Source organism: Brachyhypopomus gauderio, chromosome 19 (genome assembly GCF_052324685.1).
Source record: "Brachyhypopomus gauderio isolate BG-103 chromosome 19, BGAUD_0.2, whole genome shotgun sequence".
NCBI lineage: Eukaryota > Metazoa > Chordata > Actinopteri > Gymnotiformes > Hypopomidae > Brachyhypopomus > Brachyhypopomus gauderio.
Genome location: NC_135229.1, coordinates 2,970,684 through 2,997,202, shown reverse-complemented (window position 1 = coordinate 2,997,202; position 26,519 = coordinate 2,970,684). Strand labels below are relative to the sequence as shown.

Here is a 26,519-nt window from a genome sequence, read left to right as displayed (position 1 = left end):
ACAATTCCCTGGGGCCCGACAGGCAGAGGTGGAGTGGGCGGTTGTTGTTCTTGGGCGGAGCTGTGACTTTAAGCATTTTTGCACTAGTTTGTGTCCAGCGTGGGAAGCCAATTACAAGCGTAGAAGATTTCACGCATTGTTAATTCTATCATATTCATATAAAAGCCAAAGTAAACTCATGGTACAGTGTTTGCAGCACTCCGAAATGGTTTTGAACTGACCAGTATTGCATTATGGTTTAGATAAATAGGACATCCATTGGTCTGATATTAAAGGCACTACATGCATATAGATTATGTCAGCATACCCCTACACTGCTTTCTACTACCAAAAAAATAATAAACACATTTCCAACCTAATTATTGTCACCTCAGTATGTTAAATAAAAGTACATTTGTCATCAGTCCATGTGCTTGGATATGTGGAGACCATCAGTAACTGCACCATTCAGAATTATTTACATTCAGTGAAATAAAAATGAACAGCTAACATGAAAAGTAGTTCGCAAAACAGCGAACATTTGTCTTCCTGTCACTCAGCCCTTCCTGAGAGTACGTTTACCACAGCCAGAAGAATACATAACTGTGTCATTTGCATAAAAATTAATTTAACAATTTTCAATTTGTTCTCGGCATCATTAATATATAATGTAAATTACACTGGACTAAGAATTGAGCAGTTTCACGAAGCAGGGATCGTTTTCCTTAAGACAAATGTGTAATTAGTGAACTAAATGAGGGTCTTTCGGTCAACGCCAACAGAGAAACGCCTTTCAGCCGCGATGAACTGTATCAAATGCATTGTATGTGTGTGTGTGTGTGTGTGTGTGTGTGTGCGTGTGTGTGTGTGCGTGTGTGTGTGTGTGCGTGTGTGTGTGTGTGCGTGTGTGTGTGTGTGTGTGTGTGTATGTGTGTGTGTGTGTGTGTGTGTGTGTGTGTGCGTGTGTGTGTGTGTGTGTGTGTGTGCGTGTGTGTGTGTGTGCGTGTGTGTGAGCTGGAGGGAGATGGGTGTGTGATGAGTGGCTGAATGTGACTTGCTCATATGAGTTTATTTATAAATATTTATAAGTCTATGGTTTTACTGTGTGGTACTTGATTAAAACAATGTCAATCCAAATTAACTTGACTTTAATTGAAAAGAGAGGAAATAAACTGTCAGTGGCAAAAATATCAAGTGTTGTTTCCGTCACTCGTACTGTGTGTTTTAATTCACATATTTTTCACAAGATCTGTCTTGTGTCTAGTGTCTAGCAGGTGAGACCTGTTGCAACGACTTCATCCTGTCCCACCCACCAATGCCCCGCCCACTTCCGCCCCATGCCCCGCCCACTTCCGAGGCTAGATAAGTCAAAATGGTGTCGTTAGTGTGGAAGAGCAGTATTCCGCGTGCCCACTCCGCAGCACGGCACTGTGGGATAGGTGTGCGGGGAGAGGGCGGGTGAAGATCCCGGCGTGATGGACCGGGTCTGGTCTTCTGTTGCAGGACCCATGCAGGAGACCCTCGTGGACTTCTGGAGGATGGTGTGGCAGGAGAACACAGCAACCATCGTCATGGTCACCAACCTTGTGGAGGTGGGAAGGGTGAGTAACGTCGGTCTCCAGGGAGCACTGAAGAGGTCACAAAGGTCACAAAGTGCATCTCAGGATACATGTGCATCTCTTCCAGATAGCTTTTCCTCACACATCGTATAACTAAACATATGAAATGTTTTCTAGATATTCTGTTAATACTGTAGTTCCTTCATTCCTTCTTTGGGGGAGGATAAGGCTGGATTTTTTGGCAACCAGCCAGAAAAACGTGCTAACTTCAACTTCAACCAATCAAGTTTGTCCTAAAAGACTTCAACCAATCAGGTCTGTCCTAAAACACTTCCACCAATCAAGTTTGTCCTAAGACTTCAACCAATGAGGTCTGTCCTAAAACACTTCAACCAATCTAGTTTGTCCTAAAAGGCTTCAACCAATGAGGTCTGTCCTAACACACTTCAACCAATCAAGTTTGTCCTAAAAGGCTTCAACCAATGAGGTCTGTCCTAACACACTTCAACCAATCAAGTTTGTCCTAAAAGACTTCAACCAATGAGGTCTGTCCTAAAACACTTCAACCAATCAAGTTTGTCCTAAAAGACTTCAACCAATCAGGTCTGTCCTAAAACACTTCCACCAATCAAGTTTGTCCTAAAAGGCTTCAACCAATGAGGTCTGTCCTAAAACACTTCAACCAATCAAGTTTGTCCTAAAAGACTTCAACCAATGAGGTCTGTCCTAAAACACTTCAACCAATCAAGTTTGTCCTAAGACTTCAACCAATCAGGTCTGTCCTAAAACACTTCAACCAATCTAGTTTGTCCTAAAAGGCTTCAACCAATGAGGTCTGTCCTAACACACTTCAACCAATCAAGTTTGTCCTAAAAGACTTCAACCAATGAGGTCTGTCCTAAAACACTTCAACCAAGCAAGTTTGTCCTAGAAGACTTCAACCAATCAGGTCTGTCCTAAAACACTTCAACCAATCTAGTTTGTCCTAAAAGGCTTCAACCAATGAGGTCTGTCCTAACACACTTCAACCAATCAAGTTTGTCCTAAAAGACTTCAACCAATCAGGTCTGTCCTAAAACACTTCAACCAATCTAGTTTGTCCTAAAAGACTTCAACCAATGAGGTCTGTCGTAAAACCCTTCAACCAATCAAGTTTGTTCTAAAAGACTTCAACCAATCAGGTCTGTCCTAAAACTTCAACCAATTAAGTTTGTCCTAAAAGGCTTCAACCAATGAGGTCTGTCCTAACACACTTCAACCAATCAAGTTTGTCCTAAAAGGCTTCAACCAATGAGGTCTGTCCTAAAACACTTCAACCAATCAAGTTTGTCCTAAAAGACTTCAACCAATGAGGTCTGTCCTAAAACACTTCAACCAATCAAGTTTGTCCTAAAAGACTTCAACCAATGAGGTCTGTCCTAAAACACTTCAACCAATCAAGTTTGTCCTAAGACTTCAACCAATCAGGTCTGTCCTAAAACACTTCAACCAATCTAGTTTGTCCTAAAAGGCTTCAACCAATGAGGTCTGTCCTAACACACTTCAACCAATCAAGTTTGTCCTAAAAGACTTCAACCAATGAGGTCTGTCCTAAAACACTTCAACCAAGCAAGTTTGTCCTAGAAGACTTCAACCAATCAGGTCTGTCCTAAAACACTTCAACCAATCTAGTTTGTCCTAAAAGGCTTCAACCAATGAGGTCTGTCCTAACACACTTCAACCAATCAAGTTTGTCATAAAAGACTTCAACCAATCAGGTCTGTCCTAAAACACTTCAACCAATCTAGTTTGTCCTAAAAGACTTCAACCAATGAGGTCTGTCCTAAAACACTTCAACCAATCAAGTTTGTTCTAAAAGACTTCAACCAATCAGGTCTGTCCTAAAACTTCAACCAATTAAGTTTGTCCTAAAAGGCTTCAACCAATGAGGTCTGTCCTAACACACTTCAACCAATCAAGTTTGTCCTAAAAGGCTTCAACCAATGAGGTCTGTCCTAAAACACTTCAACCAATCAAGTTTGTCCTAAAATACTTCAACCAATGAGGTCTGTCCTAAAACACTTCAACCAATCAAGTTTGTCCTAAAAGGCTTCAACCAATGAGGTCTGTCCTAAAACACTTCAACCAATCTAGTTTGTCCTAAAACACTTCAACCAATCAGGTCTGTCCTAAAACACTTCAACCAATCAAGTTTGTCCTAAAAGACTTCAACCAATGAGGTCTGTCCTAAAACACTTCAACCAATCAAGTTTGTCCTAAAAGACTTCAACCAATGAGGTCTGTCCTAAAACACTTCAACCAATCAAGTTTGTCCTAAAAGGCTCTAGGAGCCTCCAGTTGCTCTAGCACTGAAACCGAGAGGGTGAGCTAGGCTGGTTGCTTGGTTACAAGCAAAAATCCCTGTCTTGCCAGGAACCCCTGGCCGCTGGAGTGATGGATCTCGAGGATCTTCAGTGTGAAGAGAGCAGAAGCTGATCAGTGGTGCTCGTTATCACGCGAGCGTGAGACGGCTTTGCGCTCGGCCTTATCGGGCGCCGGCCGCGTCCCCGAGCACACGCGCCCCTAATGAGCCGTGGCGTACAGAGCACTGGCTCCGTTTTCTCACTTCCAGAACCGCCGTCCCAACAAACAGATGGGCTCTCGCACCTCTGCCAGAAAACGTACTCGGTTATGACAAATCAAAAAAAAAAAAAGGAAAACCAATCCAGGAAAATAAAGTTGGGCAAAGAAAATCTCGAAAGTCTCGAAACTTTCCGCTAGAGTCTTTCGCAAACAAATGTGAAGCTGCCAAGCCTGGAAGCTGCCAACCCCCCCGTCCCCCCCCCCCCCCCCCCCCCGTCCTGGGCGAATGAGTGGTTCAGTCCGGCCAGGCATATGTGCTCTGCTATCAGGCCTGAAGCACCAGGCTACTGTGTGCTCCTGAACTGAGGCTTGCTGCGAAGGCGGAGGAGGCCGGCGGGTGCCGGGTGGTGCGGGGTTCGAACAGGAACCCCACGGGCACAGGGGGATTGGTGGGGGGGGGGGGGGGGGGGGGGTGCTCACAAGCAGGGGCTCGGGCAGCTGAGTCTTTCCCCACAGGGAGCCATAAACCCACTGCTGCGTGCCACTGGTGCCCACCTGCCTTCGTACGGCAGCGAGGCATTCTGGGAGATGCACCGTGGATCAGATGAACCCTGCAGGGGAGGGGAAGAGAGGGAGAGGGAGTGATGGAGGGGAGACGTGTGTGTGTGTGTGTGTGTGTGTGTGTGTGTGTGTGTGTGTGTGTGTGTGTGTGTGTGTGTGTGTGTGTGTGTGTTCTCCATGTGTTGCTCATCATATCAGCATTTCAACATTAGTAACTCAATTTGTTCAATCATTTACAACTGAGCGTGCATGTCTGCAGAGACTGTAACTCCTGTACGTTCATACACACACACTCCCTGGCCACACACACACGCTCCCTGACCACACACACACACATTCACACACACTTTACTTTTCACTTTAGTTGAGGAAATAATGGAAGGGCACTGTTCAGGATTCCAGAATGAGAATTTCTCAGCTCGGCTGTCACCGTGGGACTTCCTGCTTCCTGCTCCCGCCCCCTCAGACTGACCCGCCCCCCCGCCAGCTCATTTCCTGCTTTAATCATGCCGGAGATGCGCTGAGACAGATTGAATCTCGCTGCAGTGCTGTGTGTTTCTCCTAACCACCACCCCCCTTACAAAACCCCTCCTCCCCAAAGAGCTCTCTCTCCCCGCCGATGTCGTGCTGTACGGTATTAAGACGCTCGGTGCTGCTGCCGTATTATCGCACCTGTTCATTTTCGGCTCGCGGACGTAATCATAGCGAGTTCGTCCGAGTGATTTTATGGACGGCGGCGTGTCGGAGTGCGGGCAGGCTGAGGGGTCACGTGCGCACTGGGTATTGGATGTCAGATCATGGAGGGCCAGACTTATTTAGTGAGGCTTTACGTGAGAATGAGACAGCACTGACGTGCAAATTACCTTCTCGCTGAGACCTCCGAAATCCATTCGCAGGTTTTGAGGGAATTAGAGCTGGAGAAGCTCTTCCCAGTCGGACACGTAAGCGCCTGAGGACAAAAAAAAAAAACACCTGAGCCGAGGTGGTTTCGCAAAACCCGGCAACTCAGAACCTCAGAACCTTCGCTCTCGTCCCCTGGACAGTCAGTACGACTGGACTGAGATTTTCCACACTGCTTCATTCATGTTTCGTGGCCTGGCCAGACTGGCTACGTGTGTGCAGAAATAAACAACTCCGCTTCACTACGGTTTCTGGTCTCGGGTACTGAACCAGGGTTGTTTATTTCTGCACCCGGGAACAGCTCCTCAGTGACCTGTCCACACGGTCCAATCAGAGGACGTGATTGGTGTAGCAGGCTTCGAGGTGAAAGCTGATTGGTTACACCACAGTCTAGGCAACAGTTGGGTAGGTCAGTTGGTTCCAAATCAAGTTGACGCCCTTTCCATGGCCTAAATTACCGCTCACTCTCTCATTTTATCTTTGACTATGAAAATGAGGTTATAGAGAAGAAGGTTAGTCAGGAGTTGGTTAAGTATTTTAAAAAGAGATTAGGAGGACACACGCGGCCACACTGGCCTGATTCACAGAACTGGTTTGGTTTTGTTTTCGCTTTGTTTGGTTTTTTTCACTCGTTTTTCTGTTGCATCTGTTTTTAGTCTGAGTTAAATACTAAGCGCATTATCTGAATATATTGTGTCGACCTTATCCCGTCCTGGTGATGTCCTCCCCGTCCTCTCAAGCCGTCCCAGCCCTGCAGATCGAGGAAGCTGACGGACCCAGACAGAAGGGGGGGGGGGCAGAAAGCAGACACACACACACACACACACACCACACACACACACAACTAGAAGACAGGTTGATAATTTTTTGATGGTTTAGCTGGCCATGGCGATGTGTTTTGGTTCTGGGTCCTGTGGTAGAGGGTTAACTGGACCCAGACCGTCTACCTGCAGGTGCTGCTGTTCACTGGAACTTTCTCTCAGGATGGGAGTTCAAAGCACTAACGTCCACACCTGTCTCCTGTGTAGGTGAAGTGTTGTAAGTACTGGCCGGATGACACCGAGATCTACCGAGACATTAAGGTGACTCTGATAGAGACCCAACTCCTGTCTGAGTATGTGATCAGAACATTCGCCGTGGAGAAGGTGAGTGAAAAACCTGTTCTCTCTCTCTCTCTCTCTCTCTCTCACACACACACACACACACACACACACACACACACACAACTTCAGCGCAACTCAAAAGATGAACTCGTGGCACAGAGTGATTCTGCCACGGTGGAGGGACGGCCGTGGCTCTATGACACGGTTGCCAGAGCAACTAGACACCATTGTGCTTCTTGAAAATACAGCGTGTGGTCACACCAAAATCACTCCTTCTGTAGTTAACATGTAGCCTTCCTTTGAGTCCGTTAAAAGACACACAGAGCAGAGATGGATCGGTGTGCGTCACGTTTTCACTAAAACCGGGCCGGACCGGGTGTTCGATAAGAGCATTCTTCCATTTCACAGAGGGGCGCCCACGAGATCCGGGAGATACAGCAGTTCCATTTCACGGGCTGGCCGGACCACGGCGTGCCCTACCACGCCACGGGCCTGCTGGGATTCATCCGCAGGGTGAAGGCCAAGTCTCCCGGCAACGCCGGCCCCATTGTGGTGCACTGCAGGTAGCGATCCGCTCCATCATCATGGGACTAGCCTAAACCCAACTAGCGCTAGTCCACCTGTAGTTTACCTGCAAACACTAATCAGGTGCTTGATCGTTACGTCATGAGGACGGACGGACCAAGAGTAGAATGGACAGTAACACTTCAGAACCAGACTTAGCTTAGAGCGGTCCGTTAAATCGGCCTGTATGTGACATTTTGTTTGGTTCTTTTTATGGTTATTTCTTTGTTTCTCGTATACTAGATGTAGAATAATAGATGTCTCAGGCTTTATTCTGATTGGACTCCTTGCAGTGCGGGGGCGGGGCGAACGGGCTGTTTCATCGTGATTGACATCATGCTGGACATGGCTGAGAGAGAGGGCGTGGTCGACATCTACAACTGTGTGCGAGAGTTGCGATCCCGACGGGTCAACATGGTCCAGACTGAGGTATTTGACCTTTCAACTTTCCCACGCTCCCCTTGCAGAGCCGTAAGCCATTTGGGGCGAATGCAAAGCTAAAGAAGGTGTGCAGGAAGGGGCGGGGCGGGGGGAGGGGCCAGGCGGGGGGCAGAGCAGAGACACAGAAGCAGAGAAGTAGAGACGAGGAGGAAGACTCTGGCCATGTGACTGGGATCTTCATCACACGAAACACTGGACACAGATTTTCAGAAACTGCAAGTGTTTATCTATTGGTGGCATGTTGCCAACGGCGTCGTCTCAGCCAATCAGCACGACACTCTCCGCCGCACTTCCTTCCTGTTTAAGAGCCCATCTCATCTCAGAATGTGACAGGAATCAGGTGGTTTGAAGTACCATAACGACGTGGGCAAAACTATAGACACATTTTACTGCCAGTCCAACATTTTTCTTCTTTCCTTTTTTTTTTTTAAACAGCTCTTGACAATTTTATGTTGCAGCGGTGCTGAAGAACTCTCTGCTTTTCTGAACACGGAACCATCTGGACCCGGACTCGCTCAATGCATCATTTCCCTGTAATTCTGTTCAGATCACAAGCATCATTGGATTTAATGGGCAAATGTTTCATAGATGACGTCTGGATTGGGATTTGAGAGACTAGGCAGCCAGTGCTTCTCTGATTCATCCTCCACAAGTTCAGTGACCTTCAAAGTGTGTGTGCGTGTGTGTGTATGCATGTGAGTGTGTGTGTGAGTGTGTGTGCTTTTTCCCTCGCAGGTGTGTGTGTGTGTGTGTGTGTGTGTGTGTGTGTGTGTGTTGGCACTGCCTGCTACTCTACAGGCACTCTCTACCTTATGTTTGAACTGTCAGAGATAATTTGCGTTAACGGGAAGCGATTTTGTGTTGCAAATGTGACGGTAAACGTTCCCCCATTTGGACAAGCGAAGCTCGTTTAAAAACACGCGCTCCTTGCGGGGGGGGGGGGGGGGGGGGGGCTTTATTCGCTGTTTGTTTTGAGGTCGATTGTGTCATCACAGTTGTGCTCTGATTGACTGCGACATTCGAAAGGTCAAAGATCGTTAACCGTGACAGTGGGTGTCTAATCACGGAAGCCCTGACCCCCATGTCATGATTTACTCCAAACCGACAAGGCCAGATTGTGTAGAAATGTCACTTCAACAGCGATTTCCGTCAAAGTTCTGGAGCCGGGGTACTGCAAGGTGACCCCGTGTTTTTGGTCTTGCTCACACACAACCGTCGTGCTGAGAACAGATATTATGGTTATTGGTGCTCTTCGTGTTGACTTAAGCACGATTTCTGCTTCTGCGATTGGACCGTTACATCGCGACTGGTGCGGTTGGAATGGTAATGACTCCCTAGCCAGTGTCGCATCTGTATGCAGGAGCACAGCTCGCCATGACCACTTTAGCAAAGAGCATTTACACACCTGCAGACCCGCGAGCAGGTGCCGTGCAGCACAGGTGAGACCCGACACCTGGCGAAGCGCAATGGCCCTGCGCCCTACCTGAGATCGTGTGAGCCCAGAGTCTGTCGAGCTTCGCTGCGATTCGTGCGCACGTGCGAGGCGCTACGCCGTGTGCTTTATCGCTATGGCGATTTACCGTGATTCACCTTAATGTGTTCAAACCTCTGGGGTCCGACATTATTCTAAATTTAGTGTTATATGTTGAATTTTTAAGAACTATATTGTTACAACTTTCACAGTACCAGATATACCTCAGAGGGTGAAGTGAGACAAGTGTGTTTTTTGTACTGAAATTCCTTAATAATAATAATAATAATAATAATAATAATAATAATAATAATAATAATAATAAATATGATAATAATAAAAATAATATTAAAAACATGTAAAAGATTTCTTTGCTTGGAGCTTGATTAAAATGTTTTATCTGGTAGTAAAGTTTTCATTTTTTGTTTGTGTCTGGTGTCAGGAGCAGTACGTCTTCATCCATGATGCCATACTGGAGGCGTGTCTCTGTGGTGACACCACCATTCCCGCCAATCAACTTCGCTCTGTCTACTATGACATGAACCGATTGGATCCCCAAACCAACTCCAGTCCAATCAAAGAGGAGTTCAGGGTGAGAGTGTGGGTTCAGACGGGCTGGCGGTCTTGGTGAGGTCTGTGTGAGGTCTGCGTGTAACTGTGTGTGTGTGTGTGTGTGTGTGTGTGTGTGTGTGTGTGTGTGTGTGTGTGTGTAGACTCTGAACATGGTGACGCCCACACTACGCGTAGAGGACTGCAGCATCGCTCTCCTGCCGAGGAACCACGAGAAGAACCGATGTATGGACGTGTTACCGCCCGACCGCTGTCTGCCCTTCCTCATCACCATCGACGGAGAGAGCAGCAACTACATCAACGCCGCCCTCATGGACGTGAGCGATACTGCAGCAGCTCACTACACGCCCACTCACCCCCCCCTCCCCACCACACACCCACTCACCCCCCCCACCACACGCCCACTCACCCCCCCACCACACATCCACTCACACCCCCCCACCACACGCCCACTCACCCCCCCACCACACATCCACTCACCCCCCCCCCACCACACACCCACTCACCCCCCCACCACACGCCCACTCACCCCCCCACCACACGCCCACTCACCCCCCCACCACACACCCACTCACCCCCCCACCACACGCCCACTCACCCCCCCACCACACGCCCACTCACCCCCCCACCACACATCCACTCACCCCCCCCCCCCCACCACACGCCCACTCACACCCCCCCACCACACCCCCACTCACCCCCCCACCACCACACGCCCACTCACCCCCCCACCACCACACGCCCACTCAACCCCCCACCACACACCCACTCACCCCCCCACCACACACCCACTCACACCCCCACCACCACACGCCCACTCACCCCCCCACCACACGCCCACTCACCCCCCCATCACCACACGCCCACTCACCCCCCCACCACACGCCCACTCACCCCCCCCACCACACGCCCACTCACCCCCCCCCACCACCACACGCCCACTCACCCCCCACCACACGCCCACTCACCCCCCCACCACCACACGCCCACTCACCCCACCACCACACGCCCACTCACCCCCCCCACCACACGCCCACTCACCCCACCACCACACGCCCACTCACCCCCCCCACCACACGCCCACTCACCCCCCCCACCACACGCCCACTCACCCCCCCACCACCACACGCCCACTCACCCCCCCACCACCACACGCCCACTCAACCCCCCACCACACACCCACTCACCCCCCCCACCACACACCCACTCACCCCCCCCACCACACGCCCACTCACCCCCCCCACCACACGCCCACTCACCCCCCCCCCATCACCACACGCCCACTCACCCCCCCCATCACCACACGCCCACTCACCCCCCCACCACACGCCCACTCACCCCCCCACCACACGCCCACTCACCCCCCCCCCCCCCCCACCCCCACCACCACACGCCCACTCACCCCCCCCACCACCACACGCCCACTCACACCCCCACCACACGCCCACTCACACCCCCCACCACCACACGCCCACTCACCCCCCCCACCACCACACGCCCACTCACACCCCCACCACACGCCCACTCACCCCCCCACCACCACACGCCCACTCACACCCCCCCCCCACCACACGCCCACTCACCCCCCCCACCACCACACGCCCACTCACCCCCCCACCACACGCCCACTCACCCCCCCCCACCACACGCCCTCTCACCCCCCCACCACCACACGCCCACTCACACCCCCCTCACCACACGCCCACTCACCCCCCCACCACCACACGCCCACTCACACCCCCCCACCCCCACCACCACACGCCCACTCACCCCCCCCACCACCACACGCCCACTCACCCCCCCACCACCACACGCCCACTCACCCCACCACCACACGCCCACTCACCCCACCACCACACGCCCACTCACCCCCCCACCACACGCCCACTCACCCCCCCCCCCACCACCACACGCCCACTCACCCCCCCCCACCACACGCCCACTCACCCCCCCACCACACGCCCACTTACCCCCCCACCACACGCCCACTCACCCCCCCCACCACCACACGCCCACTCACCCCCCCTCCCCACCACACGCCCACTCACCCCCCCCACCACCACACGCCCACTCACACCCCCACCACCACACGCCCACTCACACCCCCACCACACGCCCACTCACACCCCCCACCACCACACGCCCACTCACCCCCCCACCACCACACGCCCACTCACCCCCCCACCACACGCCCACTCACCCCCCCCACCACACGCCCACTCACCCCCCCCCACCACACGCCCACTCACCCCCCCATCACCACACGCCCACTCACCCCCCCCCACCACCACACGCCCACTCACCCCCCCCCACCACACGCCCACTCACCCCCCCCCACCACCACACGCCCACTCACCCCCCCACCACCACACGCCCACTCACCCCACCACCACACGCCCACTCACCCCCCCTCCCCACCACACGCCCACTCACCCCCCCACCACACACCCACTCACCCCCCCCATCACCACACGCCCACTCACCCCCCCATCACCACACGCCCACTCACCCCCCCATCACCACACGCCCACTCACCCCCCCCCCACCACACGCCCACTCACCCCCCCATCACCACACGCCCACTCACAGGTGAATGAACAGGAGAATCAGTACCTTTATCTTTGCACCTCTGTTCTCTCCTGTGTCTCTCTCTCTCTGTCTCTCTCTCTCTCTCTCCCTCCCAAACAGAGCTATAAGCAGCCTTCTGCATTCATCGTTACCCAGCATCCTTTGCCCAACACAGTGAAGGACTTCTGGAGGCTGGTTCTGGACTACCACTGCACATCCATCGTCATGCTGAACGACGTGGACCCTGCTCAGGTGAGACCAGAGGGATGGAGGGAGAGGGAGGGATGGAGGGAGGGATGGAGGGAGGGAGGGAGGGAGGGATGAAGCACCCTACGTTGTCATTTCTAGTTTCATCAGTTGCAGTAATACTGGCAGCAAAATCAACAGACAAATGAAAACCGCCAAGTTTTGGCATTACTGTTAACTTGAACTTGTGGTGAGTTTGTACGGCGTGTTTGAGATATTTTGAATAAGGAATTCCACTGATTCAGGCCAGACCTCAAACGCTGCCCTGTGGAGACATCTGACAGGATGCTGAAAAATGAATGACTGCTGGAGGTGTGAGAATGGCACAGGCACGGACTCGGTGTGTTTACGCACCAGGGAGTGTGTGTGCGCACCAGGGAGTGTGTGTGCGTTTGTGCAAGAGTGTGTAAGACGGTGAAAGAGGGAGTGAAGTTTTGTGCATGTACGCGAGTCTGCATGAGTGTGCTATTCTGAGTGTGTGTGTGTGTGTGTGAGTGAGAGAGAGACTATGGGGGCATCAGCCTGAGGCTCTGTCATAACACCCCAGGATCAGATCCAGGAGGGTAGTGGAGGTTCCCACAGCGACTCCCACCACACCACTACCAAATCCCCTCTCTCTCTCTCTCTCTCTTTCTCTCTCCCCCTAGCTTTCTCCCTTCATCACTGTCTCACTCTGCTTCTCTCTCTCTCTCTCCCCCACACTGAGGAGCCTTTCATTCAAAATTCTTACTGTAGCCACTAAGACCATGAGGACCAGGTACCAGAGGCAAATGTGCGCACACACACATACACACACACAGTCGGCATTTCACTCCCTTGCCCTTGCTCTCACACACACATACTTAGACACATTCTCTCTCTCTCTCTCTCTCTCTCTCTCTCTCTCTCTCTCTCTCTCTCTCTCTCTCTCTCTCTCTCTCTCTCTCTCTCTCTCTCTCTCTCTCGCCTGTATTTTGAGTCAAACACTGAAACACCTCCACATTCTCACACCCACAGTATATCAGCCTAACCGATAGAGCTAATATACCCCAATATACCCCTCATATACGCTCATATACCCCTAATACACCCCACTGATACTGCCAGATGGTCTGCAGGTCTGAAGGAGTACGTTTGGGTCATCGGTATCCTCACATGACCACCGGCTGGTATGATGGAGAACCAGAGGCCTCTTGCTGTCTGGTGAGGTCCCATACATCCTACAGCCACAGTAGAATTAAGGTCTTTAGTGCCCCCTTGTGGACCCAGAGTGAAAGACAGCTGTGTGTGTGAAGACTGCAGGTGGGTGTTGAGGCTGGTTAGGCTTGTCAAACTCTAACATGGAGAGCAGGGCTCTCCATCCTGTGCTCAGCAAAGCGAACATGCCCCTCTCTCTCTCTTTCGGTCTACCACCCCTCCCCATCAAACACACCGACGGGCCCCAGCGCACACACACCCACACTGGCCCAATATCCTCTTCTCATCTCTTATTCCTTTGCAGAATGCAACACAATCATGAAGCCATTGTTGGAGAAGGAGATATGTGACTTTTATCAAGCATTTCTAATGGAAGCGATCAAATGGGAGATGATTTGAATATATGAATAAATAATGGCAAAGCAACGATCTGATTCTTTGTAGATTGGATGGCTTTATTCGTGCTGTCAGTGTGACATTCAAAGCTCTGGTGGATTAATTTTTAATAATAAAAGTCACTGTTGGCGTAGGTTTGCATATTTGCTTATTCTGTTTTACGCTTTCATTCGTGTGATGTACTTCTTTCTTTCTGTTGTGGGCTTGAGTAATCTTTAAAAATGTGTGTGTCCTGAATGATGTTTTATAAGTGTGTGTGTGTGTGTGTGTGTGTGTGTGTGTGTGTGTGTGTGTGTGTGTGTGTGTGTGTGTGTGTAGCTCTGTCCTCAGTACTGGCCTGAGAATGGAGTTCACCGACACGGCCCTCTGCAGGTGGAGTTTGTTTCTGCTGATCTCGAGGAAGATATCATCAGCAGGATATTTCGCATTTACAACGCTGCTCGAGTGGGTTTTACACACACACACACACACACACACTGGCATGACACTGTCCCCATCACCTTCAGTTAGTTAAGCTACTTTCTCATAAGGATCTGCTATGGCTTTTCGTCAGGCACGTGTACCAATCACAGCACGTCCTGTTGAATGGCACTTCATCTCACCAATCACAGCACGTCCTGTTGAATGGCACTTCATCTCACCAATCACAGCACGCCCTGTTGAATGGCACTTCATCTCACCAATCACCACACAGTCTGTTGACCTACATTGCTCTACTAAACACAAGAAAGACTCAAAAAACAGAAAAGGCTGCTACTTCAAGGCCAGAAGTCAATCACCACATTTCATGGGCCCTTGTTTACCTGGAGGGATGCTGAGGCTAACCTGTGTGTGTGTGTGTGTGTGTGTGTGTGTGTGTGTGTGTGTGTGTGTGTGTGTGTGTGTGTGTGTGTGTGTGTGTGTGTGTGTGTGTGTGTTCTCCAGCCCCAGGATGGCTACCGCATGGTACAGCAGTTCCAGTTTCTGGGCTGGCCCATGTACCGCGACACGCCCGTGTCCAAACGCTCCTTCCTCAAACTCATCCACCAGGTGGACAAGTGGCAGGAGGAATACGATGGAGGAGAGGGACGCACCGTAGTGCACTGTCTGTGAGTCACATATATACCCATACACACACACACATACAAACACACATATGATGGAGGAGAGGGACGCACCGTAGTGCACTGTCTGTGAGTCACATATATACCCATACACACACACACATACACACACACATATGATGGAGGAGAGGGACGTACTGTAGTGAACTGTCTGTGAGTCACATATATACCCATACACACACACACACACACACACACACATACACACACACATATGATGGAGGAGAGGGACGTACTGTAGTGAACTGTCTGTGAATCACATATATACCCATACACACACACACACACACACATACACACACACATATGATGGAGGAGAGGGACGTACTGTAGTGCACTGTCTGTGAGTCACATATATACCCATACACACACACACACACACATACACACACACATATGATGGAGGAGAGGGACGTACTGTAGTGCACTGTCTGTGAGTCACATATATACCCATACACACACACACACACACACACACACACACACACACACACACATATGATGGAGGAGAGGGACGCACTGTAGTGCACTGTCTGTGAGTCACATATATACCCATATACACACACACACACACACACACATATGATGGAGGAGAGGGACGCACTGTAGTGCACTGTCTGTGAGTCACATATATACCCATACACACACAAACACACACACACACACATATATGATGGAGGAGAGGGACGTACTGTAGTGAACTGTATGTGAGTCACATATATACACATACACACATATGATGGAGGAGAGGGACGTACTGTAGTGAACTGTCTGTGAGTCACATATATACCCATACACACACACACACACACACACACACACACACACACACACACACATATGATGGAGGAGAGGGACGTACTGTAGTGCACTGTCTGTGAGTCACATATATACCCATACACACACACACACACATATGATGGAGGAGAGGGACGTGCTGTAGTGCACTGTCTGTGAGTCACATATATACCCATACACACACACACACACACACACACACACACACACACACACACACACACACACACACACACACACACACACATATATATATGATGGAGGAGGGGGACATACTGTAGTGCACTGTCTGTGAGTCACATATATACCCATACACACACACACACACACACACACACACACACACACACACACACATATATATACAGTTGTGATCAAATTTATTCAACCCCCACTGAAATAAAGTGTTTTGGCCAGTTTGACATTGATTTTGATCATTTCAGTCATCTTATTTACAATTATATCAAAGAGGCACTTATAAATTAGACAAACATAACATAATATTTATGATGGAATAACCACAAATGTCTTTACTGTGCTCACATCATTATCAGTTTTATTCAACCCCCTAGTGACATTATTTTTTAGTACTTAGTACAACATCCTTTTCCAGTTATGACAACTTTCAAGCGTGAAGCATAGCTTGACACAAGTGTCTTGCAGCGACCTATGGGTATCTTAGCCCATTCTTCATGGGCAAAAGCCTCCAGTTCAGTCACATTCTTAGGCTTGCGCACTGCAACTGCCTTCTTTAGGTCCCACCAGAGGTTCTCAATTGGATTTAAGTCTGGTGATTGCGATGGCCACTCTAGAATGTTCCAGCCTTTCATGTTCAACCATGCTCTAGTGGACTTGGATGTGTGCTTCGGATCATTGTCCTGTTGGAAGGTCCAACGTCTCCCAAGCCGCAGGTTTGTGACTGACTCCATCACATTTTCCTCTAAGATCTCCTGGTACTGAAGGGAATTCATGGTACCCTGCACACGTTGAAGCTTTCCTGTACCATTAGAAGCAAAACAGCCCCAAAGCATAATTGACCCCCCGCCATGCTTCACAGTAGGCAAGGTGTTCTTTTGTTCATAAGCCTGGTTCTTCCTTCTCCAAACATAGCGCTGGTCCATTGTCCCAAACAGTTCTAATTTAGTTTCATCTGACCACAGTACACTGTTCCAAAACATTTGTGGCTTGTCCACATGACTTTTGGCATACTGCAGTCGACTTCTCTTGTTCTTTGGAGTCAGCAAGGGGGTGCGTCTGGGCGTTCTGGCATGGAGGTCTTCGTTATGCAGTGCGCGCCTTATTGTCTGAGCTGAAACTTCAGTGCCCACATCTGACAGGTCTTTTTTCAGTTCCTTAGCAGTCACGCGGGGATTTTTCTCCACATTACGCTTCAGGTAGCGCACAGCAGTCGCGGTCAGGATCTTCTTTCTGCCACGACCAGGTAACGTTTCCACTGTGCCCTTTAACTTGAACTTGCGAATGATACTTCCGATAGTGTCTCTTGGAATATTTAACAACTTCGCAATCTTTTTATATCCATTGCCATTCTTGTGAAGAGCAATAACCTCTTCTCTTGTCTTCTGGGACCATTCTCTTGCCTTCACCATGCTTGGAAACACACCAGTAGATGTCTAGAAGGAGCTGAGTATCACAGTCCTTTTAAATCTGCCTAATTGGTGCTTATCATGCTTGATTGCTACTCGTTGACATCCACAGATGTTTTCAATACCTGATGGAAAACACTGGAATGAACCTCTGTTCTTAGGAGTGGTAGTCGTAAAGGGGTTGAATAATTGTGTCAATGAAGAAATCACAAAAAGGCCATTTAATACTTTATGACAAAAAAAATTGATGCTATCTTAGTTGCATTTAGTTCTTTAACAAGTCCTTGTAAGATTTCATTATGAACACAATTACAAATGTGCACTGAATCCCATAAAACCCTTCGCAGCATTGGGGGTTGAATAAATTTGATCACAACTGTATATGATGGAGGAGAGGGACATACTGTAGTGCACTGTCTGTGAGTCACATATATATACCCATACACACACACACACACACACACACATATATGATGGAGGAGAGGGACGCACCATAGTGCACTGTCTGTGAGTCACATATATACCCATACACACACACACACACACACACATACAAACACACATATGATGGAGGAGAGGGACGTACTGTAGTGCACTGTCTGTGAGTCACATATATACCCATACACACACACACATACACACACACACATATATGATGGAGGAGAGGGACGTACTGTAGTGAACTGTCTGTGAGTCACATATATACCCATACACACACATATGACGGAGGAGAGGGACGTACTGTAGTGAACTGTCTGTGAGTCACATATATACCCATACACACACACACACACACATATACGATGGAGGAGAGGGACGCACCGTAGTGCACTGTCTGTGAGTCACATATATACCCATACACACACACACACACATATATGATGGAGGAGAGGGACGTACTGTAGTGCACTGTCTGCGAGTCACATATATACTAGTGCTGTCAATTCCAGGTGCCGCGATTAAAAGTCCTCACCAGGATTTTGCTCTGGCTTCCTGGATTGTGTTGATTCCACTCATTTTACCTGGATTGCTAATTAGAAAATCTAGCAAGCTTGAGCAAAATCCTGGTGAGGACTTTTAATCGTGGCACCTGGAATTGACAGCACTAATATATACCCATACACATACGTATTGTAGTGCACTGTCTGTGAGACACACATACATATACATGCACACACAAACACACACACACACACACACACATATATATATATATATTATATATATACGTTAACGGCGTTCGTTAATTTGATACTCTTATCGGGCGATATAAAAATTATCGCCGTTAATCTATTCTTAAAGTTGGGTTGGGAACTGGGTCAAAATGGGTAAGCAAACTATGATGACTTTCAACTTGATAGTTTAGTTCGGCTGTATTCCTAACCAAATTGCACAGTAGGGGCGAGAACGAGTTTTCAAACCTGTGAATTACAAATCGTACGTGTGTTTACATGGATACGGCCACGAAGTCGCCAGTTTTGCTTCATGGAAAATTCATTTTTAGGAACGTAAAGTGTTACCGGAGCGGAGCTCGGAGCGGTCGTTTTCTGCATGGTCCTAGTGCTAGATTCTTTGCTATTTAAATATTTCTTTTTAACCGTTAAAACTGCAGAGGACCAAAACCGGCTTTTGAAAAAGTCCCCCCCAAATTACGTCCGTGAGGTTAAATGTACTAAATGTTAGCTTACATTTCAAATATCATGTTTAGCTGAATAAACATGTTATCAACCCCTTTTAATGTACAGTATGTAGGCTTACAAATTCATGTTTAACTGAATAAATGAGTAGCCTACATTTTATTGAGCATGTATTTTTTCTTCAAGTATCAAAGTAGAACAGCTTCCTCAAGCAGTCATTGATGCATTTTGGAAACAGGAGATGAGCCCCTGGTCTAATGCACCCCCTGTATTAAGAAACCCTATCTCAAAAACTGACTTTTAGTCATTACTTGGGTAGCACGCATATGAGCCATTTTAATCTAGATTAATCTAGATTAATTTCAAGATTTCAGTGAAATTAATCTAGATTAAAAAATTTTATCAATGCCCACACCTAATAAATATATATATATATATATATATATATATATATATATATATATATATATATATATATATATATATATTTATATATAAATATATATATATATATATATATATATATATATATATATATATACACACACACACACACACACACACACAGACACACACATACAGACACATATATACTCACATATATACACATGTACATACACACACACACACGAAAGCTTTGCCACACACGACCAATGTACATACACCCCTCTGCCCTGCTGTCATGTACACACACACACACACACACACACACACACACACACACACACACACACACACACACACACACACACACACCCTCTGCCCTGCTGTCATGTACACACACACACACACACACACACACACACACACACCCCTCTGCCCTGCTGTCATGTACACACGCAGTCTGTGTCATCCCCATCCAGCACTCTGAACATATCCAATCAGCCTTTCTGTTGTCAGGCCTTCAGCAGCTTGAAAACAGATCAATAATCATCAGAGCATTAATTAACAAATTCATTGGTCAGAGAGCTGAAAGCTGGGGGTTTGATTGAGAGCGACTCTCCATCTTCCACTTTATATTTTGGCTGTGTGTGCTAAGATAAACATCTCCCTCTAGTGGCAGAATGCACTCACTGCTGGGTAGCCTTCATTAATTTAAAATTAATTTTTTTGTCCTCTCTGATCTGACACATTGAAGAGTTTAACAGTTCATCTGTAAGTTCATTCTGGTGTTTAACAGCAGAGGAAAAGGAACCAGAACTTAGACACACCTATTGCCTGTCTTCCTCTTGATGTTTTTCCTTAACTTTGCCATATGGGTGTGTGTGTGTGTGTGTGTGTGTGTGTGTGTGTGTGTGTGTGTGTGTGTGTGTGTGTGTGTGTGTGTGTGTGTGTGTGTGTGTGTGTGTGTGTGTGTGTGTGTGTGTGTGTGTCAGGAATGGCGGTGGGCGTAGCGGAGCCTTCTGTGCCATCAGCATTGTGAGTGAGATGCTACGACACCAGCGTTCGGTCGACGTGTTCCACGCTGTCAAAACACTGCGCAACAACAAACCCAACATGGTGGACCTTCTGGTACTGCACCCACGTCCAGAGATCACACGCACCAAACCCTGACTAATCCAGCAGTGATCACACACACCAAACCCTGACTAATCCAGAAGAGATCACACACACCAAACCCTGACTAATCCAGCAGAGATCACACACACCAAAACCTGACTAATCCAGAAGAGATCACACACACCAAACCCTGACTAATCCAGCAGAGATCACACGCACCAAACCCTGACTAATCCAGCAGAGATCACATGCACCAAACCCTGACTAATCCAGCAGAGATTACACACACCAAACTCGGACCAATCCAGCAGAGATCACACACAACAAAACCCTGACTAATCCAGCAGAGATCACACACACCAAACCCTGACTAATCCAGCAGAGATCACATGCACCAAACTCTGACTAATCCAGCAGAGATCACACACCAAACCCTGACTAATCCAGCAGAGATCACACACACCAAACCCTGACTAATCCAGCAGAGATCACATGCACCAAACCCTGACTAATCCAGAAGAGATCACACACCAAACCCTGACTAATCCAGCAGAGATCACACGCACCAAACCCTGACTAATCCAGCAGAGATCACACACACCAAACCCTGACTAATCCAGCAGAGATCACACGCACCAAACCCTGACTAATCCAGCAGAGATCACATGCACCAAACCCTGACTAATCCAGCAGAGATCACATGCCAAATCCTGACTAATCCAGCAGAGATCACACGCACCAAACCCTGACTACTCCAGCAGAGATCACACACACCAAACCCTGACTAATCCAGGAGAGATCACACGCACCAAACCCTGACTAATCCAGCAGAGATCACACACACCAAACCCTGACTAATCCAGCAGAGATCACACGCACCAAACACTGACTAATCCAGCAGAGATCACACGCACCAAACCCTGACTAATCCAGCAGAGATCACACACACCAAACTCAGACCAATCCAGCAAGCAGCAAATTCTTCATGTAAACCCAAAGCATTTCACAAGTTCTTGATTTGATCAGTATATCATTCCTAGAGTGTATAAGAATGTTCTCCTTTGCTGGATGCTATGGGCCTACCAGGACATTTAGTGCTTGTGAGCGCAGACGACCCCATGGACAGTGATTCTGTCTCTCTTTGCAGGAGCAGTACAAGTTCTGCTATGAAGTTGCTCTGGAGTACCTGAACTCCGCGTAGCTGTCTCGGCTCTTGAAGGACTCTGACCGCCTCGGACCGCTTGGAGACCTCGGACGTTTGGTGTGCGTGCGTAGCCCCATGGGTTGAGCGTGCACGTGTGTGTACGCTCGTGAATTTCCACAGATGTCCATTCATCTCACCAGGTTTTGTTCCCTCTGAGGGCACCAGATGCTGTCCGAGAGCTCTGACGTCTGTCTGCATTCTAACCGAAGGCCGAATGTGGGTCTCGGCTGACAATTCAGGCCCTGCGCCTCTGGGCCATTTGACCGTGTCATGCCGTGGCATTGGCCAAGACCTCCTCATTCACACTGATGTGATATTTTTCATTTCCTCCTGATCTGTGCTGAAAAAACTCTGACGGACGTTGTCGATCGAGAATCTCAAATTTAATTTTTCGTTGTCGTCGTGTATATCAATCTTAATATGGTGACGTGCAAAGAGTTGACATGACAACCACCGCATCATTGCGTACTCTGCTCCACGTTCAGAGGATCCAAAGCGTTTTTTCTCCACTTTGTTTTTTGATTGTTTATTTTGTAAATATGACCAGTCTAGTGCATTATTTATTCACGTTGTGTATTTCTGTTGTGCAACACAGTGACAGTCATGTCCTGGGTTCATTGTCACCCAGAAAGTATTGTCAACTTTGGTTCATCTTGTCTGAAAGAAATACTGTAAATGTTCAAATATATACTGTATGTATTATAGCAAAAATCGTCTTGAGTTATTTTTTAAATCACAGTCTAGAGATGCAAGACAATATGAGGTATACCTGTCTGTCTCCACCCCCTCCTCCTGTCTCTCTCATTCGGCTTTTTGAGTCTCTTAACAAACATGTTTGTTGTACAGACGACAGTCAATATAAATGTCTGGTTTTCAGGAATTGTTTTGCTATGACTTGATTACCGTCTGCATCACTAACTGCTTTATATTTTCCAACAAAGTGGCCAGACAATCATGGATACTGATTCACCAGAGCTGTAATTTTCCATAGAGTCGTACAGGTATTTACAGAGAGCCATTAGCATGCAACTCATTCATACAATACCAAACTGCCAACATCATCAGCCCAGTAGAACCAGTGCTGCTCCCTGTGTGCGCTGAGAGCGTCTGAGAGGCCTGGGGGGGTCAGGGGGGGTCCAGGCCGCCTCTCGTCCCGCCAAGGTGCACCGGCCGCTCTGAACATGGGGTCAGACCTCTCCGAGTTGCACATGTCAAACCTGCAGCACAAGGTGTTGGGGCCCTGTGGTAGAGACACACACTACAGTCCTCCCACATCTCCAGAAGAGTCTGTCTGGAGAGGAAGACATGGACAAGCATGTCTCCACTTCAGTACACCGCCAGAGAGGTGAACGATAATGTTATAGCTTATAACAGATTTTAAAGCCTTGTAAAGCCTACATTTAACAATTTTGGAATATTTATATAAGATTATTACCTCCAGTTTCATGAATTAATGAATGATAGTTAATAATCTATCACTGTGAGTGCTGGAATGTATACTGAAGAGACATAAATGTTTACTGGCTCAATAGTAAGTGTGTCAGTGTTGAAAATGCAGTCATGATTCAGTCTTTTTTTTTTGACACCCATGTGAAAGCTCTCCGCCTGTAATACTTGCATGGATAATGTTTCTGGTTTCCCATAATGCACACATCACTCTCAGAGGAACAAGTTGCTGGATCTCTGCAGTTCCTGGATATGCAGCATCTCAGAGTTGTACCTGTTAAACCGGAGAAAACACACACGTCCAACCAAGACCAGCTTCATTTGACAGGCGTCCTGCAGGGCACCTGATCTGGGCTTATGCCAGTAGAAGTCACCTGTTGTGTTCAAAGTGTCAGTGAGGAGGTGAAGTGTAACTCACCACTAGTAAGGGCAGAGCGGTCAGCAAAGCCAAGAGTGCGACCCTCATTCTTCCCCTGCGAAGGTGCGACACCTACTGGTAGAGAGGAGTATAGCACGGAGCAGGTCGACACGGATAAGTCAACGCGGTCTCGTACCACTTTTCCTAAAGTCACCTTTATACACAGCACGCACGTTACAGTATAGAGAGACAAAAACAGTTCGCGGTTCCTTGTGTTTCTGTTGTAAAAGCGATATGAGTGAACGAGAGCGCGACTTACGTTGGTTGAAGGCAAAATTTGTCTTTAGCGCTCTGTTATGTCAGGCAAGCGGTCCCCTATAAACGCCGAGCCGCTGTGTACATTGTTATACATTGTACACTTTTGGAGGGCGTAAGATGAAGGATGAAAGTTTTGAGCAGAGCTGAAAAGCAACATTAAATCTTCTCATCGACACAAAATGTCCTGGAGAGACGTATTAAGTGTCACCACAGTTTGACTTCGAATTTCGGATAAAAACATTTGACTGAAACAAACAGAACGAGACATTCGCAGACAGAGTGGGAGCCCGTGAGGGATTATGCTAATGTCTTTAATTAATTCTAATGCTAATGCTGTTAATTTAATTAACTTTACTTTTAATGTGCTGTGCAGTTCAATTCCTGGTGAGGAAATTTCAACACATTTTCTCACACACAACTCCATCTCCAGCAAAGCATTATTTCAGTATAAAGTCCAATTCTAAATTTTACCTGACCATCTAACCAGATACAAAATGCAAAATTCACTCATTCAAAGCACAATGATGCTGCTTCATTACTAAATCAGACGCTGTTTTCTCCCCGAGTCCAAACACACCAGAGATCTTTTATTTCTCTAATTGACCTGTGTGAGTAACCCATGACCTTTGTGAGTGTAAGAGATATAACTCTTACAAAGTGGAACCTGTAGCTGATGAAGTGACACACTCACAAAATCACTGGGCCTTACAGTGTAATGCAGCAGGACTGTGTTTGTGAAGTGGTACTGTGTGTGTATACAGGACGGTGTTTGTGAAGTGGTACTGTGTGTGTACAGGATGGTGTTTGTGAAATGGTACTGTGTGTGTACAGGACGGTGTTTGTGAAGTGGTACTGTGTGTGTACAGGACGGTGTTTGTGAAGTGGTACTGTGTGTGTACAGGACGGTGTTTGTGAAATGGTACTGTGTGTGTACAGGACGGTGTTTGTGAAGTGGTACTGTGTGTGTACAGGACGGTGTTTGTGAAGTGGTACTGTGTGTGTACAGGACGGTGTTTGTGAAATGGTACTGTGTGTGTACAGGATGGTGTTTGTGAAGTGGTACTGTGTGTGTACAGGACGGTGTTTGTGAAATGGTACTGTGTGTGTACAGGACGGTGTTTGTGAAGTGGTACTGTGTGTGTACAGGACGGTGTTTGTGAAATGGTACTGTGTGTGTACAGGACGGTGTTTGTGAAGTGGTACTGTGTGTGTACAGGACGGTGTTTGTGAAGTGGTACTGTGTGTGTACAGGACGGTGTTTGTGAAATGGTACTGTGTGTGTACAGGACGGTGTTTGTGAAGTGGTACTGTGTGTGTACAGGACGGTGTTTGTGAAGTGGTACTGTGTGTGTACAGGACGGTGTTTGTGAAATGGTACTGTGTGTGTACAGGATGGTGTTTGTGAAGTGGTACTGTGTGTGTACAGGACGGTGTTTGTGAAATGGTACTGTGTGTGTACAGCAGGACCGTGTTTGTGAAGTGGTACTGTGTGTGTACAGCAGGACGGTGTTTGTGAAGTGGTACTGTGTGTGTACAGGACGGTGTTTGTGAAGTGGTACTGTGTGTGTACAGGACGGTGTTTGTGAAGTGGTACTGTGTGTGTACAGCAGGACGGTGTTTGTGAAGTGGTACTGTGTGTGTACAGGACGGTGTTTGTGAAATGGTACTGTGTGTGTACAGGACGGTGTTTGTGAAATGGTACTGTGTGTGTACAGGACGGTGTTTGTGAAGTGGTACTGTGTGTGTACAGGACGGTGTTTGTGAAGTGGTACTGTGTGTGTACAGGACGGTGTTTGTGAAATGGTACTGTGTGTGTACAGGATGATGTTTGTGAAATGGTACTGTGTGTGTACAGGATGATGTTTGTGAAATGGTACTGTGTGTGTACAGGACGGTGTTTGTGAAGTGGTACTGTGTGTGTACAGGATGATGTTTGTGAAATGGTACTGTGTGTGTACAGGATGGTGTTTGTGAAATGGTACTGTGTGTGTACAGGACGGTGTTTGTGAAATGGTACTGTGTGTGTACAGGACGGTGTTTGTGAAATGGTACTGTGTGTGTACAGGACGGTGTTTGTGAAATGGTACTGTGTGTGTACAGGACGGTGTTTGTGAAATGGTACTGTGTGTGTACAGGACGGTGTTTGTGAAGTGGTACTGTGTGTACAGCAGGACGGTGTTTGTGAAGTGGTACTGTGTGTGTACAGGACGGTGTTTGTGAAGTGGTACTGTGTGTGTACAGGACGGTGTTTGTGAAGTGGTACTGTGTGTGTACAGGACGATGTTTGTGAAGTGGTACTGTGTGTGTACAAGATGATGTTTGTGAAGTGGTACTGTGTGTGTATACAGGACGGTGTTTGTGAAGTGGTACTGTGTGTGTACAGGACGGTGTTTGTGAAATGGTACTGTGTGTGTACAGGACGGTGTTTGTGAAGTGGTACTGTGTGTGTACAGGA

At 48.1% G+C, this 26,519-nt stretch overlaps 1 protein-coding gene across 1 annotated transcript in view; it reads left to right on the top strand.

Annotated features, from left to right (window-relative positions):
* LOC143483329 (receptor-type tyrosine-protein phosphatase mu-like) overlaps window positions 1-22,716 on the top strand; it is a 120,810-nt gene extending 98,094 nt beyond the window's left edge. Inside the window, 11 exon segments of the mRNA XM_076982172.1 lie at window positions 1,483-1,580; window positions 6,590-6,706; window positions 7,073-7,227; window positions 7,522-7,657; window positions 9,583-9,732; window positions 9,854-10,027; window positions 12,399-12,530; window positions 14,415-14,540; window positions 15,021-15,184; window positions 20,615-20,750; window positions 21,886-22,716. Coding sequence (XP_076838287.1) covers window positions 1,483-1,580; window positions 6,590-6,706; window positions 7,073-7,227; window positions 7,522-7,657; window positions 9,583-9,732; window positions 9,854-10,027; window positions 12,399-12,530; window positions 14,415-14,540; window positions 15,021-15,184; window positions 20,615-20,750; window positions 21,886-21,939 — 1,442 coding nt within the window. The 3' untranslated portion in view covers window positions 21,940-22,716.
* Window positions 22,717-26,519: the final 3,803 nt, after the last annotated feature.